The following is a 14,723-nucleotide window of genomic DNA, read 5'->3' on the forward strand; positions in this document are numbered from 1 at the left end:
TTACAATTATAACTTATATATATTACATTAATTTATCAAATTTGATACTTCTGCTATAATTGTCAGCTCATCCTATAAATAATGTCTGAAATTGTAAGGTAGAAATTGAGTCATTATTTCTCTCTTTATAATCAGCATAAAAGTCTAAACATTATATAAGTGCATATGTAAACATGTTCATGTAAGCAAAATATACTAATACAAATTTACTTTTCAAGGTTAGTAACAGAATAAACCCTCATAAATATAGATGTGAATGAAGATCATATTAGGCATACAATAATTTATGAGTTTAAAAACAGTATTTCCCATATCTATATTGGATAGGTTCTGCTAAAAAGGAAATGACACAATAATTTTTAAATTGCTTATAATTAAATTTTTAGAAGACTGTTTTCAGAAATACTTGAGACGTAGGTCCTACAAGTTCACCAAGTTTCATTTGAATAAGAAACTCTAACATCTGACCCTCTCTTTGTCAGAGCCTATGTCTTATATGCACTGCTCATAATCAGATACTCACTGATATCCAGCATCATATGTAAATGACAATCTGATATAATGCCAAGGGAAAAATTCTGAACTCAATGATTTTCTGAATGTGTTGAGTTCCTGCAATTCTTACATTAATTTCGCTCTAGAAAAAGAGGATAATGTACCATAAGGTTCCTAGATTTTTGTATAACAAAGAAACCACAAAGCTTGATATTCAGCATTTACAGCAAACCCACAACATCCTTTATGTTACTGCATCTTTCCAGTATAAACCCCATCTATTGATGGCATATAACTTCATAAGAAAAGTCTTTTNTTGATTCACGGTAGTTCTTGAACAAAAGAAAAAAAGGAAACATCTATTAAAAATGTAATTAATCTAACCGAAGCACCGCCATTAGGGTTACCTAAATACTGTACACTTTAATCACTGGGTGTACTGTGGTGGCATTTCTAATTACACAAAATCATTAATTTTTTTACATTGGCACCTATTTGTAGTACAGTAAATACAGTAAATCAGTTCGGCCTAGGCCAAACTAGATTATCCTAGGCTAAACTAGTATATCCTGGCATGCATAGGATAAACTAGTTTGGCCTAGCACAAACCAGTTTGGCCTGAAATCGGGTTTGGCCGGTAACATATCTATATAATTTTATAATATAATATAATATCAAGATTTTATATTTTATTTCATAGATAAATGTAGAACAAAAATAAAAAACTAATAATAATAATGATGATAAAGATGAATGAAGTCAGGTTGCTATTATTTTATACTATCAGATAAGCCTAGCATTGTCAGAACAAAAAACTAACAACAAACATTAAGATTATTAGATTATTTTGTACTTCTAATCCTTCTATTATATTATATTATAGTATTTGATTTATATAACTACAAAGATTATCTTATGTAAGGGTTTATCATGCCAAGTGACCAATCTAACATATTTTAAAAATTCTTTATTCCTTTACTGAACACAATTTAAAGAATTTTTAAAATGTGTTAATTGGTCACTTGGCATGATAAACCCTTACATAAGATAATCTTTGCAGTTATATAAATCAAATACTAGTTATATATAGTGAATCAAATACTTGTTATATATAGTATTATAATATAATATAGTATAGTATATAACAAACATTAAAATGAAAATCATATAAAGAGTTTTGTTATTTTAGCCTACCCTTGTCATGTTTATTATGATATGCAGATAGTAGAAAATGGCACTATTTCAATGGTCAAGTAGACAGAAATTGAAAATATAATAAATTTTTTTAGATATCATAATTTTTTTTTAACGTTAAATCTAAGAAACCTTACCATTTATGGCTGAATATCAAATGGTAATCTGCCAACAAAACAAATTTTGCAAAAAATGGACAAAATATTTAAGCTTGGCATCCTCAAAAACCACTTAAAACATATTTTGTGCTTGCAGGTAACCTTGTATTATGTAATTTTCCTATTCAAATGCCACCATACTGCTGGTTCAATAGAGAGAGGAGTTTGTTGCAGAAGGTGGTTGAAGTAATTCAACCAAAAGTAGTCATTGTCCTTTTAGAAGAGGATGATACAAATTAATACTGGTGTACTATTAATATTTGAAAAGTGGTCTGTGTTGGATAGGTTGTGATGGCCTAATAAGTGATTGAAGTTGATAACCTACATGTCCGAAAGACTTCACATAAGACTTGTTTAAATAAAAAAATCTTATAAAAATATGAGAATAATTGCTTTTATATGATAATAAAGTGTTTACACTTTTGCAACAGATTTCATAAACTATGTGGAAAGCATATTCTCATAAATATCATGTTTATAGAAAAATTATTAGAATTACTTTGGTTTATTTGGTTACGGCAATGAGACACTTGAGCAATCTGTCAAGGGGATGCATCCCAGAAAAACTTTTATATGAAGTTGTTCCCTATTTAGGTATTACTAATGTGAAGAAAACCCAGAAAATTCCATGTGGCCAGTTCATTGGCCATGCCTGAATCCACAACCAGTGTTCAGTGGTTTTATCCACTCAGCTGCTAAAGAGCACTTATTAATAAGAAAGAATAAGAATAAAAAGTACCATTCAGAAATGAAAAAAAAACCCAAGTTGTTAGAAGTGGAAAATTAAATACTTATAGACTTTTCACAGGGTAACACGTTTACAACACACACAGGGATTTCAGACAGGCAAGTTTGATTTTCTATTTATTTTATACAATAGACAAAAAGCTCTAAAACAAAGAATGAATAGTTTTTTGACTCAGGTACAACAAATCATGCTTGATGACCTTGGTTTCTTTTTTTTTATTGAATTGAACTTACAGAGAAGAGAGAAAATATAATTAGCTGATCGAAAGAATATTTTAGGATATGGCTATATAAACTGTATATTAACTATAAGGATATGACTACATAAACTGTATATTAACTATATAATGTATAATAAATATATTATACATTATATTCCTTTAATTGAATCATTTTATAAACTGATAAACAAAATGATTCCATAATTAATTCAGTTTAAGTAAAACTGTTGTTATTTAAAGTAATATACATTAATTTAAAAAAATAAAATGTATAAATTTTTATTATAAAATTTTTGAATAAAAATTTACCTCACATGAATTCCAACATCTGACATTAAATTTGAACCTCTGGTATCACAAGTTATACCTATTTCTGCAACTAAGTATTTCAAATTATTACAGAGACAAGAAAATAAAATATAAATATATGCTAATAAATTTCAAATTATACTTTTAACACATTTGGGAATGTGATCAGACCATGTTTGATCAGGTTTACAAACAATTGACTGTTTTCCATCTATAATAAAGGATTTTTCACATTCATACTTTATAATAGTTCCTTCAGGATAAACTCCTTCTGACAGATTGATGGGACCATTGATATTTCTTACAGCATTGTCAGGTGTTCCTGGATCATCACAAAGTTTTAATTTTACTGTAAAAAATAATGAAATATGTAAAACCATTCAGTATAGTCAAGATAGAAAAAATAATAATTCATCAATATCTACAGGAGAGAATAAAATAAATTTCTAACAATTTCTAATATCTTCATATCAAAATGAAATTTATCATTAATTTATATTTTTACAGGAATAATGCTTTCTTCCCAAAATAAGATTTTGGGTACTTGTTACTTGGGTATTTGGAAATTTGATATTTTTTCATTAAAAGTGAATTCAAATATAGTAAAAAAAAATTTTAATTTTTAAAAATTTCATACAGTATTACTGTTTAACTTATACTAAAATTCTTATTTCACATACATATTACAGTATTATCAAAAGTAGAACCAAACTTCAGGAAATAATACAACCATTAATGATTCCAAACAAGGTTTTCATTATTTCATATAATATAAAGCACAAAATCAAAAATACCTGCAGTTCAGATTACATCAGAAGTCAGTAGGGACTTCGTGATCACCAGTATCTCCAAGGTATGCAATGTCATTAGGGTCTCTATGCAAATCTGTTATGTGTACATTAGAAACAGAAGAGATGCAGCAAAGTGGATTTTCTATGTTGAAATGTGTATTTGAATAAGTTATTAACAAAGGTTACTAATAACTCATTCTTCAATTGTTGTAATGTATCTTATTTCTGGTACTTGCTTTCCCTTAATTAATTTTCTTTGAATGAAATAAACAGACATAATAGATCTACAAACTATTAGTGGCATATCCTATTTTAAATGTATTATTATTTTATTTTTGAACTGTTCAAAAATTCTGTAACAGAATATTCATAAGGCATCAGTTTTTATTCAAATTTTTAATATTCTTAAGGTATTGGATCTGATGATAATACTTTAATGTCTCAAAAAATATGTTCAATACAGAATAAAACTAACAAATTTTAGTATTTTTATTAATTTTAATTAATATATGTACTATTTTATTAACATTATCATACATATTAGTGTTTGTAATAGTGAGATTTAAAAATAATATTTCACTTACATCTTTTTATATCTGAAAAATGGCCCATTTACTAGGTTGAAAATGCTCGCATTTCCTCAAATTATTACCCACTGTTAAAAGTCTATTGTTTGCCTTATTATACTTCTGGTACATAGATTTCAGTCTAGATTTCATATCTAAATTGCATTTTTTAAATATTTTTTTGTGTATTTTAAACTTTTATTATATTTTTAATAATATGTACAGATCATATTAGAAACCATGCAATCTCATATAAAAGATATTTCTTTTACCTGAAGAAGAAAAGAATCACATACATATCATCTACATCGGAGCAAAGCTACTAGGGGATTTGAGGTGCATCTCACCCCAAGTGTTGATAAATTCCATTGAATAGTTGGCAAAGTCATAACACTAATGAAATTTACAGAAAATACTTGTTTTAAAAAAAGAAATATAAAAGAAAATTTATAAAAAAGAAAATACTTGTTTTTTGAAATTAAGAGAAATACAGCGGTATAAAGAAAGGACATGAGGGATAGGAAAATAGAAGGAAAGCCAACCTTCTCGACTGGTACTTTATATAAACTATCAATATCAGCCAGTGATATTAAATAAAACCCTAAGTTTCAAGATCAAGAGAAAGAACCAGAAACAGAATCAAGAACAAAACAAAATCAAGATTTTCATTTTCAAGACCAAAGTGCAAGATCCTGACACCTTGTGACACTACTTTTTTAACATACAAGGATTTAAAAATCATTACATAAAATATAATTAAGAAAAAATACAGTATTGTCAATACTGTATTGACAAGAAGCAGTACAGATCAAGATGATGAGTACTGTCACAAAAGACTGCTCTATGTAGTACTGCTATGGATAGATCCACAAAAATCTGTTCTTACACAATATGGATTATTTATAAAACTGAAGTAATAGCAAAAATAAAGATGTTTGCAAATATTTGTAATCTTTATATGAAATGTGTTTTATTTTTCTCATTAGGATTTGATTTTAAACATTCGAGATGACTTTCATTTTAGAAAAACAGAATGCACATCAATACAAGACACTCTTAGTAAGACCCAGATAAGACAGAAACACTACTTCACAAGATCAAAATTAGACCAAGACATTACATTATTATTACCTTAAGACCATTATTACAATGGTCTTAAGGCAGGACTATGTCCTGAGACATCATCACTAGTATCAGTCAGCAAAATCAGCCTCCATGCCCCTGCAATGATAATTGTCTAAATATGGTCTTGTCTAGATTCACATTAACAAGATAGTTTTTTGAATATATATTGTTATAGACAGTAATATCAGAGTTAATATTTGTCAGACATGTTTTTAACCATGTTCTATATACATTTTAAAAACCAAATCAAATTGTTAATTCAGCTACTTAAACAAAAATTTTTAATTTAAAAAAAATTAAAATTAAAAAAAAATAGTAGAATATAATAAGTCCTATTCATTTAAAACATAATAATTATGGTATGTATATTTACCACATGTGGGAGGATTATTTTTCCACTTTCCATCAATATTACACACATTTTTCTTTTCACCTAAAAGTTGATAATGGTTTTTACAAGTATAAGTTATTGTTTCACCTGCAGCATATGTAAGTGATTTTTTAGTTTCAATTTCACCATATTCAGGAATAGGGGGATAAGAACACATTTTAACTGTAATTAAATATGTAAACATTAATTGTTAATTATTATTATAATATCAAGCTTTTAATATTAATATTTTACATTCTAGAAACTTTAACTTACCACATTTAGGAGGACTTTTATGCCATTTCCCATTTTTACATATATTATGAGAACTTCCTAATAATGAATATCCATTTGCACATGTATAATTAATATAAATAGGAGCATTTGGTGGATAAGTTGTGATTATAAGTGGTGCACGAACTATAGGCACATCACAACCTATTAAAATAGAAATTATTACTACAGAATTCTTCTATATTCATATTAATATATATATATATATATATATATATATATATAAAGATCTGTTTTCGTACAGCGCATGCAATAATCACAAGAAGTAAAAAAAACATTTTGAATTCAATAATTTAAACAATGACAATTTTTGCACCATTTAATCAATAATTATATTGAAAAACATTGGTTCCACAGTTGATACTCTTGATGATGGACCTTGTTGAAAGTTCTTAAGATTAGTACTTGATTGCTTGCTGTTCTCTCAATTAATTGTATGTTCTTTGGAACTTAGCATAAAGTTGCTATTGAAAACAAATTACATTACTGTAAGTTATATTATTTAATTTTATAAAAAAGTGACCTCAACAAAGCAGTTTTGATAGTTTGTTATTAATAAAGTTGGAATTTTTCTCTTGAGTATTGAAAATTTCCAATCAATCTTTCAATATTCTTATCAATATTAATTTAATTCCAGGAATATGCTAACTCTACTTTATAAATATATCTCATTGTAGGTATTTACATAATTCAGAAACTTAAAATCTTTTAAAGCTATTAATTACACATATTTAAAAAATTTACTTGAAAACACTTTTGCTTTTAAAATTGTCCTGAAGATGAAAATATTTTTAACAAAAGTTTTTTAACTAATGCATTGTTAAATCTGTGTAATTAAGACTTAAAATTGACAAGAGAAGTTTATATCTATATGTGTTTTTACAGCATACATAAAAAAAATCTGGAAGTTTTACAATTATAACTTATATATATTACATTAATTTATCAAATTTGATACTTCTGCTATAATTGTCAGCTCATCCTATAAATAATGTCTGAAATTGTAAGGTAGAAATTGAGTCATTATTTCTCTCTTTATAATCAGCATAAAAGTCTAAACATTATATAAGTGCATATGTAAACATGTTCATGTAAGCAAAATATACTAATACAAATTTACTTTTCAAGGTTAGTAACAGAATAAACCCTCATAAATATAGATGTGAATGAAGATCATATTAGGCATACAATAATTTATGAGTTTAAAAACAGTATTTCCCATATCTATATTGGATAGGTTCTGCTAAAAAGGAAATGACACAATAATTTTTAAATTGCTTATAATTAAATTTTTAGAAGACTGTTTTCAGAAATACTTGAGACGTAGGTCCTACAAGTTCACCAAGTTTCATTTGAATAAGAAACTCTAACATCTGACCCTCTCTTTGTCAGAGCCTATGTCTTATATGCACTGCTCATAATCAGATACTCACTGATATCCAGCATCATATGTAAATGACAATCTGATATAATGGCAAGGGAAAAATTCTGAACTCAATGATTTTCTGAATGTGTTGAGTTCCTGCAATTCTTACATTAATTTCGCTCTAGAAAAAGAGGATAATGTACCATAAGGTTCCTAGATTTTTGTATAACAAAGAAACCACAAAGCTTGATATTCAGCATTTACAGCAAACCCACAACATCCTTTATGTTACTGCATCTTTCCAGTATAAACCCCATCTATTGATGGCATATAACTTCATAAGAAAAGTCTTTTTCTCTTCTGACTAACTTTACAAACTAAACACTGTATAAAAAGTATTTTATAATAGAGTATAAAAACAGAGTATTCAACAAAATATACAATCAAGTATAATATGTGCTCTTCTCTGTTTCATGTTTCACACCACATTCCATCAAGAGGCCTTAAGGAATTCTCCAAAATTACTTTCCAATCAAGCTACATTACCTGATTTAATCTGGTAATTGTTTGGCTGTAATATAACTATTGGGCTTTGAGTTGTTTATATATGAATAAAAGCTGAATGATCAACTCTCAAATCTGTGCCATTAAATATTATAGACATTAAAATTATTATCTACTTAATTTTTTGGTTTATTTTAACAATTATTATTATTATATTATAATTATTATTTGATAAATAAAACAGAAGTGAAATAATATGATTAATTAAAATGTTTGTTCAGCAGACATTTACATCTTCCACATATGAAGTTAGGAAGTTCTCTCTCTCTCCCTCTCAGTATCATTTTTTTCATTTGATTTATTTCATGAATACAACTACAATGATTTTATAATAGAAAGGCAATGTTTTATTGTTTGAAATAAAAGTTTCTAAACTGCATACTAGTATGTGTCATAGTATGCAAAAGTTTTATTTCAATTCTAAGAAATTTTGCAGGATATATGCTGTAAAAGGTTATATACAACCAAGGGTTTTCTGTATGAAATTATGATAGCAGTATCACATCTATTTCTTTTAGAATACCATTCAAATACCATTAAGTAGTACCACAAATAAAAAAGTGTCAATNACTCAGCGTTAGCACACAGGGCGAAGAAGACTCTGGAGTGGTGCAAGGCTCATTTTCCTGATTTCATCGTGTCTGCGGAATGGCCACCGTACTCACCGGATCTGAACCCGATGGACTAGTGTGTGGTCCATTTTGGAGGCTAGGGCCTGCGCTAAGTACCACAAAAGTTTGGAGTCGCTGAAGCAATCCTTGTGCTGGGAGTGGGACAAACTGTCTCCAGAAGAGCTGTGGCCCATTGCCGAGAATTTAGAAACACATTTGGGGCTCTGCATCAAGGCAAAAGGAGGCCACTTTGAACAGGCTGAATGTCTGATTAATACGTAAAGTATTGTCACTGCTATCTGCTGTTGTTTTGCTAATTTTCATTTCTTCAATAAATTTACAATGCAAAAAACTTGTACAGGCTAATTATTGCCACCCTGTAAAGTTGACACAGAGAACACATGCACATAAGTTTGCTTTATTCAAACTCTTAGTCTTAATGTTTGATTTTATATTTGAATTTATATTAATGAATGATTCGAGAAGATCCAACTTATTTTTCGAATTTAGTAAACTAGAAGATCCTGGAAGGGGTTACAAAAATGTTTGTTATTTGTCACTTAGTGGTACCACGCACTGGTTAGTGGTTGCTGTGAATCTTAATTATCGTTATCCCAGTGTGGTAAGCAGATATCTAAAAATTTTCTAATTAGTCTCGTAAGAGGGGGGACCTAATTCTTGCACTTTGTGAAAACGGGTAAGATTAGCTATAATGTAATTATCTTAATCTTCACTATCGTTACTTTTTGCCCAGCGAAGCGGGTCCTTGCAGCTAGATTCTAGATTACTTAGAAAAACAGTCTTTTATATATATATAAAAAAACTATACTATTACATACAAATAAAAACCCAGCGAAGCGGGATCTTGCAGCTAATATTAATATAAAATGCATTACCTGTTTTAATTTCACAATAATCTCCCTGAAATCCTTCTTTACATCGGCATTGTCCAGTTTCTTGATCGCATTCCACTGCATTCTGACACTGACAATCTAAAAAAAACATCTTATTCTGAATAGTTTTTATGGAAATGTTTAATTTAAGTAATTTAAGCAAATATTATTTGCAGTTAAAGAAGCAAGTTTAAATAACCTTTAAACAACTACTGAAATTTCAATATGAATAATATAGTAGCTAAAAACATTAGAAAACAAAATCTAGTAAGCATTTTTATTGCATGTAACATGATTATTGGACTGTTTTGTTTTAATAATCCCACAATTACAATAAACATGTAACTGGACATGGTGAAACCATTTGTACCACATCAGTTGGAAGAGTTTCTATAATGGGTCCTCACCCATAGCTCCGCTGGTGCTAGCTTGCGGGAAAAAAAGGCTAGAGGCTTCCACTCATTGTCCTGCTTTTGCTGCAAGACCGCCCCTACGGCGATGTCAGAAGCGTCAACAATCAGTGCTGTCGGCGCCGTGGAATCAGGATATACTAGTGTTGCTGCTCGCGCTAATTTATCTTTGCACTCTTGGAATGCTTTTTTTGAGTCTTCATCCCAATTAATTGCATGGTTATCATTCTTTGCTGCCCCTTTTAGGAATTTGCAGAGGGGCGCCTGGGATTTTGCTGCATGGGGAATGAAACGTCGGTAAAAATTCAGCATTGCCAGGAACCTACGCAATTCACGTACTGTTTTTGGTTGGGGTATCTGGCCTATTGCTGCAACCCTATCTGGCAAGGGACCGATGCCTGCGGGAGTTACGCGATAGCCTAAAAATCTTACCTCAAATTGACCAAGGATGCATTTGGACGGGTTGATCCGTACTCCGTATTCTTTGAAGCGTTCCAGGACGGTCTTGAGATGCTCCCAATGTTCCGCTTCACTGGTCGACGCCACTAATACGTCGTCGAAGTAGGGCACACAAAAGTCCAGCCCGCGTAGGACTTGGTGAATAAACCATTGGAACGTCTGTGCAGCATTGCATAAGCCGAAGCCCATGTATAGAAACTCGAACAACCCGAAAGGGGTGGTCACTGCTGTTTTGGGGACGTCTTCCAGGTTCACAAGGATTTGGTGGTAAGCCCTCACTAGGTTGAGCGTCGAGAAAACGGACTTGCCGCATAACAGCTGCACACAGTCTTGTATATGGGGTATGGGGTAGCGGTCGGGAACTGTTACTGCGTTTAACCTCCTATAGTCTCCACAGGGCCTCCAGTCGCCGTCGCTTTTTCGCACTAGGTGCAACGGGCTAGCCCACTGGCTGCTGGATGGTCGGCAAATTCCTTGGGCCATCATATATTCGAACTCCTTCCTTGCTGCGTTGAGCTTTTCGGGCGGAAGTCTGCGAGGCTTTCCTGCGACTGGCAGTCCCCGGGTTTGAATGAAGTGGACTACACTATGTTTGGGCGGTTCTGCTGGTGTAGATGGTGTGACCAGCTCAGGAAACTCTGCGAGCAGGCGATGGAAGGAGGAGTTGTCTCCGACGAGTGATAGTGTCGGTGTTGCCACCGTCACGGCTTTTCCAGCGCTCGCAAGTTTAGTTTGGTTATCTATAAGCCTTTTGTATCGAATATCGACAATAAGGCCAAAGTTCCTTAAGAAATCTGCTCCAATTATTGGGTTGGATACTGCAGCTATTACGAACGGCCATTGAAATGACCGGCGCAGACCCAATTCCAATGATAATAGTCTCCGTCCGTACGTTTTGATCTTTGAGCCGTTTGCTGCAAAGAGTTGCAGTCGGTCTGGCTCTTCTTCCTTCGGCCGGAGTTGGGGGAACTACAGAAATGTCCGCTCCTGTATATATCAGAAAACACGTCGACGTGGCCCTATCATGCAAGAAGAGCCTATGTCCCCTAGATTGGCCGTCGCCCGTGTCATCGAGCGACGGCCCGATCAGTTTCCCAACTGGAATTGGCAGGGGGACGTGCACTTGTTTGCTTTGTCTCCGAACTTCCGGTGGTACCAGCAGACCTGCCTCCCCTCTGATGTGCTTCTGTTTCGATGGGGAGACGAAAAACGGCGGCTGCGATGCCTGCTACGTCGGTAGGGTTTTGACTCAGTGATTTGTTGAATCTGGAGGGACAATTGTGATATCTGTTCCTTCAACTGGGCGATCACGTCCACGTGGTTCTTGGCCGGCAGCGGTGACACGGCCTGAATCTGGCCCATCGGTGCGGTGACTTCGCAAATTTTATTGGCCAATTCGGCAACTTTTGTTAGATCTTCGCCACTTACCACTAGTATTTGTTGAGCGGCTGTTGGCAAGTGCTGGAGCCAAAGTGTCTTTAGCACGTCGTCTGTAATTCTATTTGTGGCTAACTCTCGCATCTTCCATAGTAATTGAGATGGGCATTGATCCCCTAGCTCAATGCCTTGAAGCAATAATCGTAGCCGCTGTTGTTCAGAATCCGCGAACTGGTCAATTAATCGGCGTTTGAGCGTGAGGTATTTCTCTTTGTTCGGAGGTTGGACGACTATGTCGCTCACTTGGGCGAAGATTTCGCTCTCCATGGCCGCAATAACATGGTTGAATTTTGTTTCGTCGGCTGTTATATTGGCGTTTGCGAACTGGGCTTCTATTTGTGCGAACCAAAGGGTCGGGTTAGCCTTCCAGAACGGTGGGGCTCGTACCGCCACCCGAGCGATTTCTGGCACGTAGGTTGCCATGCTTCCGTTGTCGTCGTTCGACATTTGTCCTCCAGCACGTGTGAAAAACCGTAAAAATAAAAAATAATTATTACTTGCTTGTCCTGAATGTTGATGAATGTCTCTGGCCCTGTTAGTTTTCCGAACTTCGATGAAAAGCAGCCGATGTAGTTGGATTAGCTTCGGAACGAGAAATCACGTTCGGCTCACCAATGTGGCAGTCGTCACACCACTTGATTGTGTTCGCTGAATATATGTATAGAGACTGTAGTCATATATCTCCTATTTGCTTTATTTACACAATATACAAAGAAATCTCGTCTACCTAACGGTCGGTTGGTTAGAATCCACGTATACATGAGAGTAACCCGAGAGTAGCTGACAAGCCGGGAAGGAAGTATGGCGGACGGCCTGCACATGCTTATATATCTGTCGCGCCAGCGCCACCTGGATTTTCAGATGTAGCGCTGGTTACAATTATGCGGCCGCCACACTGGGCATTACTTCTTCCTATATGCAAATTTTTCCATCTGATATATTGAGAAGAATTGACATTATCCTGCCACAAATGGAGCACATAATATACTAACTTATAAAAAAACTTCTTTGAGTATTAGTATAATTTGCTGCAAACTGTACATTTTTATCTAGCATAGTTTTTGCACAATAGATGTTTGTGATTGAGGAAAGACTATGTCACGTCTAAACAAGTTGTAAGCAAGTTTATAACATTTCACAGCTATTTAAAATCATCTTATATTCACTGGATTATAAATATTACAAAAGAAGTTAAATGTTCATCTGTCTCATGTGTAATCAACTATAGAATAAAATTCCTTTCTTTTCAGATAGTTGATGTTAAATTCTTATTGGCTTCCAATTTTGATTGCACTTAATTGTCCAAACTTAGAGATAATTTCAGATCTAGCATGTACTATAATTTAGACCATCCTCTGTTCCAGCTACCTGGTCATTGTTACTTATTGTTGACCATGTAAAAAATCCAGCAATGAGTTGCTTAACTTTCTCAGCAACATTTAAAACTGCATGTAGTGCCAGCTGTTATGATATTTTATTTTAAAATTTTTATATTTTTAATTATTATAAAATGGAAAAAGCTTCATTGTGAGGGTAAGGATGGGTTTTATAAAAAATTGTAAATAATGATAGCGAGTAAAATTGTCATTAAGTCCAACCCTACTCAAGATATGCTGCATGACCTCTTCTATCTCTCCACCCCATCGATCTTTAACCACCAAAATTTAATAGTATCCATGCCCCTAATACACAAACCTCCTTGCAAAATTTCAGAAATTTTTGACAAAAAGCACAGGAGTTATTAAGCATTAAATAGGGTAAACAAATCATGCTGCCCCACACAAACATCCATATCTACAGAAAAACTCCCCTAAATTATTTTGCATTTCTTAACAATTCAAGTTGCTGAGTCCAAAAATGTAAAAATCTTCAGGGGTCATTTTTTGACCAATTGCCATACTTTCCCCTGTTATATATAACAGAGCCAGGAAAGTAAAACTATTCTAGATTTGAATAGATGCAGGTCTAAATCATGAATGATTTGGTCCCTACTATCCAGATTCTTTCTTATCTTTACATCATATTCTGCTATATTCAGAATGTATCATGCCTTTTTTAGACTTAAAATAGAAAGAAAGAAAGAAAGGAAAAAAAATAATCTATCATTCTGTCTTTCTGAATCTTTTCCTTTTCCCAATCTTGAATTCTTCTAATAAACAAACATCATCACTAAATCCAATATATTATAAAGCTACACACCAACCAATGCCGAATATTATAGGGCTACAATTCTTCTTAAACATCTGATGTGATAAGAATTTATGTTATTCAATGTTTTATATTGATTTGTATTCCTATATGCTACCCTTTAATAAATAAAATTTGTGTTAATATATTTTAATGATATTCTCCATTTCTATGTAATAGTTTTATTTCATCAAAATTCTTAAATTTTGATAATAAAATTTATCAAATTAATGTTTTTGGATTTCTGGAAAATACCTTCAGATCATAAAAATACAAAATTTGAATACTATATATATTTTTATCATACTATATATTATTTATATATATATATATATGTTACAGTCAAAACCCGTTTTTAGTTAGAACGCGTTTTAACTAGTTGAAACTAGTTTATACTGAATGTCTTTGTTAAAACCCGTTTTGTCTAGTTAAAACTAGTTTTAACTCAAATTCATTTTTGACTACAGTAAATTCTAGTTTTAACTAGACAAAACCGGTTTTGTCTAGTTAATTTACTGCTGTACAT

The 14,723-nt window shown here is 32.3% G+C and overlaps 2 protein-coding genes across 2 annotated transcripts in view; both read right to left on the bottom strand.

Moving 5' to 3' along the window:
• Nucleotides 1-9,970, bottom strand: part of LOC111626082 (limulus clotting factor C-like) — a 41,456-nt gene extending 31,486 nt beyond the window's left edge. Inside the window, exons 1-4 of the mRNA XM_023369365.1 lie at nucleotides 9,708-9,970; nucleotides 6,253-6,414; nucleotides 5,980-6,159; nucleotides 3,267-3,473 (exon numbers count right to left, since the gene is read on the bottom strand). Of these exons, the coding sequence (XP_023225133.1) occupies nucleotides 3,267-3,473; nucleotides 5,980-6,159; nucleotides 6,253-6,414; nucleotides 9,708-9,816 (658 nt within the window). The 5' untranslated portion in view covers nucleotides 9,817-9,970. The remainder of the gene's footprint in view (nucleotides 1-3,266; nucleotides 3,474-5,979; nucleotides 6,160-6,252; nucleotides 6,415-9,707) is intronic.
• Nucleotides 9,971-11,436: 1,466 nt separating this feature from the next.
• On the bottom strand, nucleotides 11,437-12,587 carry LOC111626069. The gene has a single exon (XM_023369353.1). It carries the CDS (start codon nucleotides 12,455-12,457, stop codon nucleotides 11,660-11,662), a length of 798 nt encoding a protein of 265 aa, XP_023225121.1. The 5' UTR covers nucleotides 12,458-12,587; the 3' UTR covers nucleotides 11,437-11,659.
• Between the last annotated feature and the right edge of the window lie 2,136 nt (nucleotides 12,588-14,723).

The sequence above is a fragment of the Centruroides sculpturatus genome, unplaced genomic scaffold (assembly GCF_000671375.1).
Source record: "Centruroides sculpturatus isolate CEXI.00-Female unplaced genomic scaffold, Cexi_2.0 scaffold350, whole genome shotgun sequence".
Classification (NCBI taxonomy): domain Eukaryota; kingdom Metazoa; phylum Arthropoda; class Arachnida; order Scorpiones; family Buthidae; genus Centruroides; species Centruroides sculpturatus.

Coding starts and splice junctions, on each gene's coding strand:
- LOC111626069 (XM_023369353.1), bottom strand. CDS start 12,457: ATGTCGAACGACGACAACGGAAGCATGGCAACCTACGTGCCAGAAATC.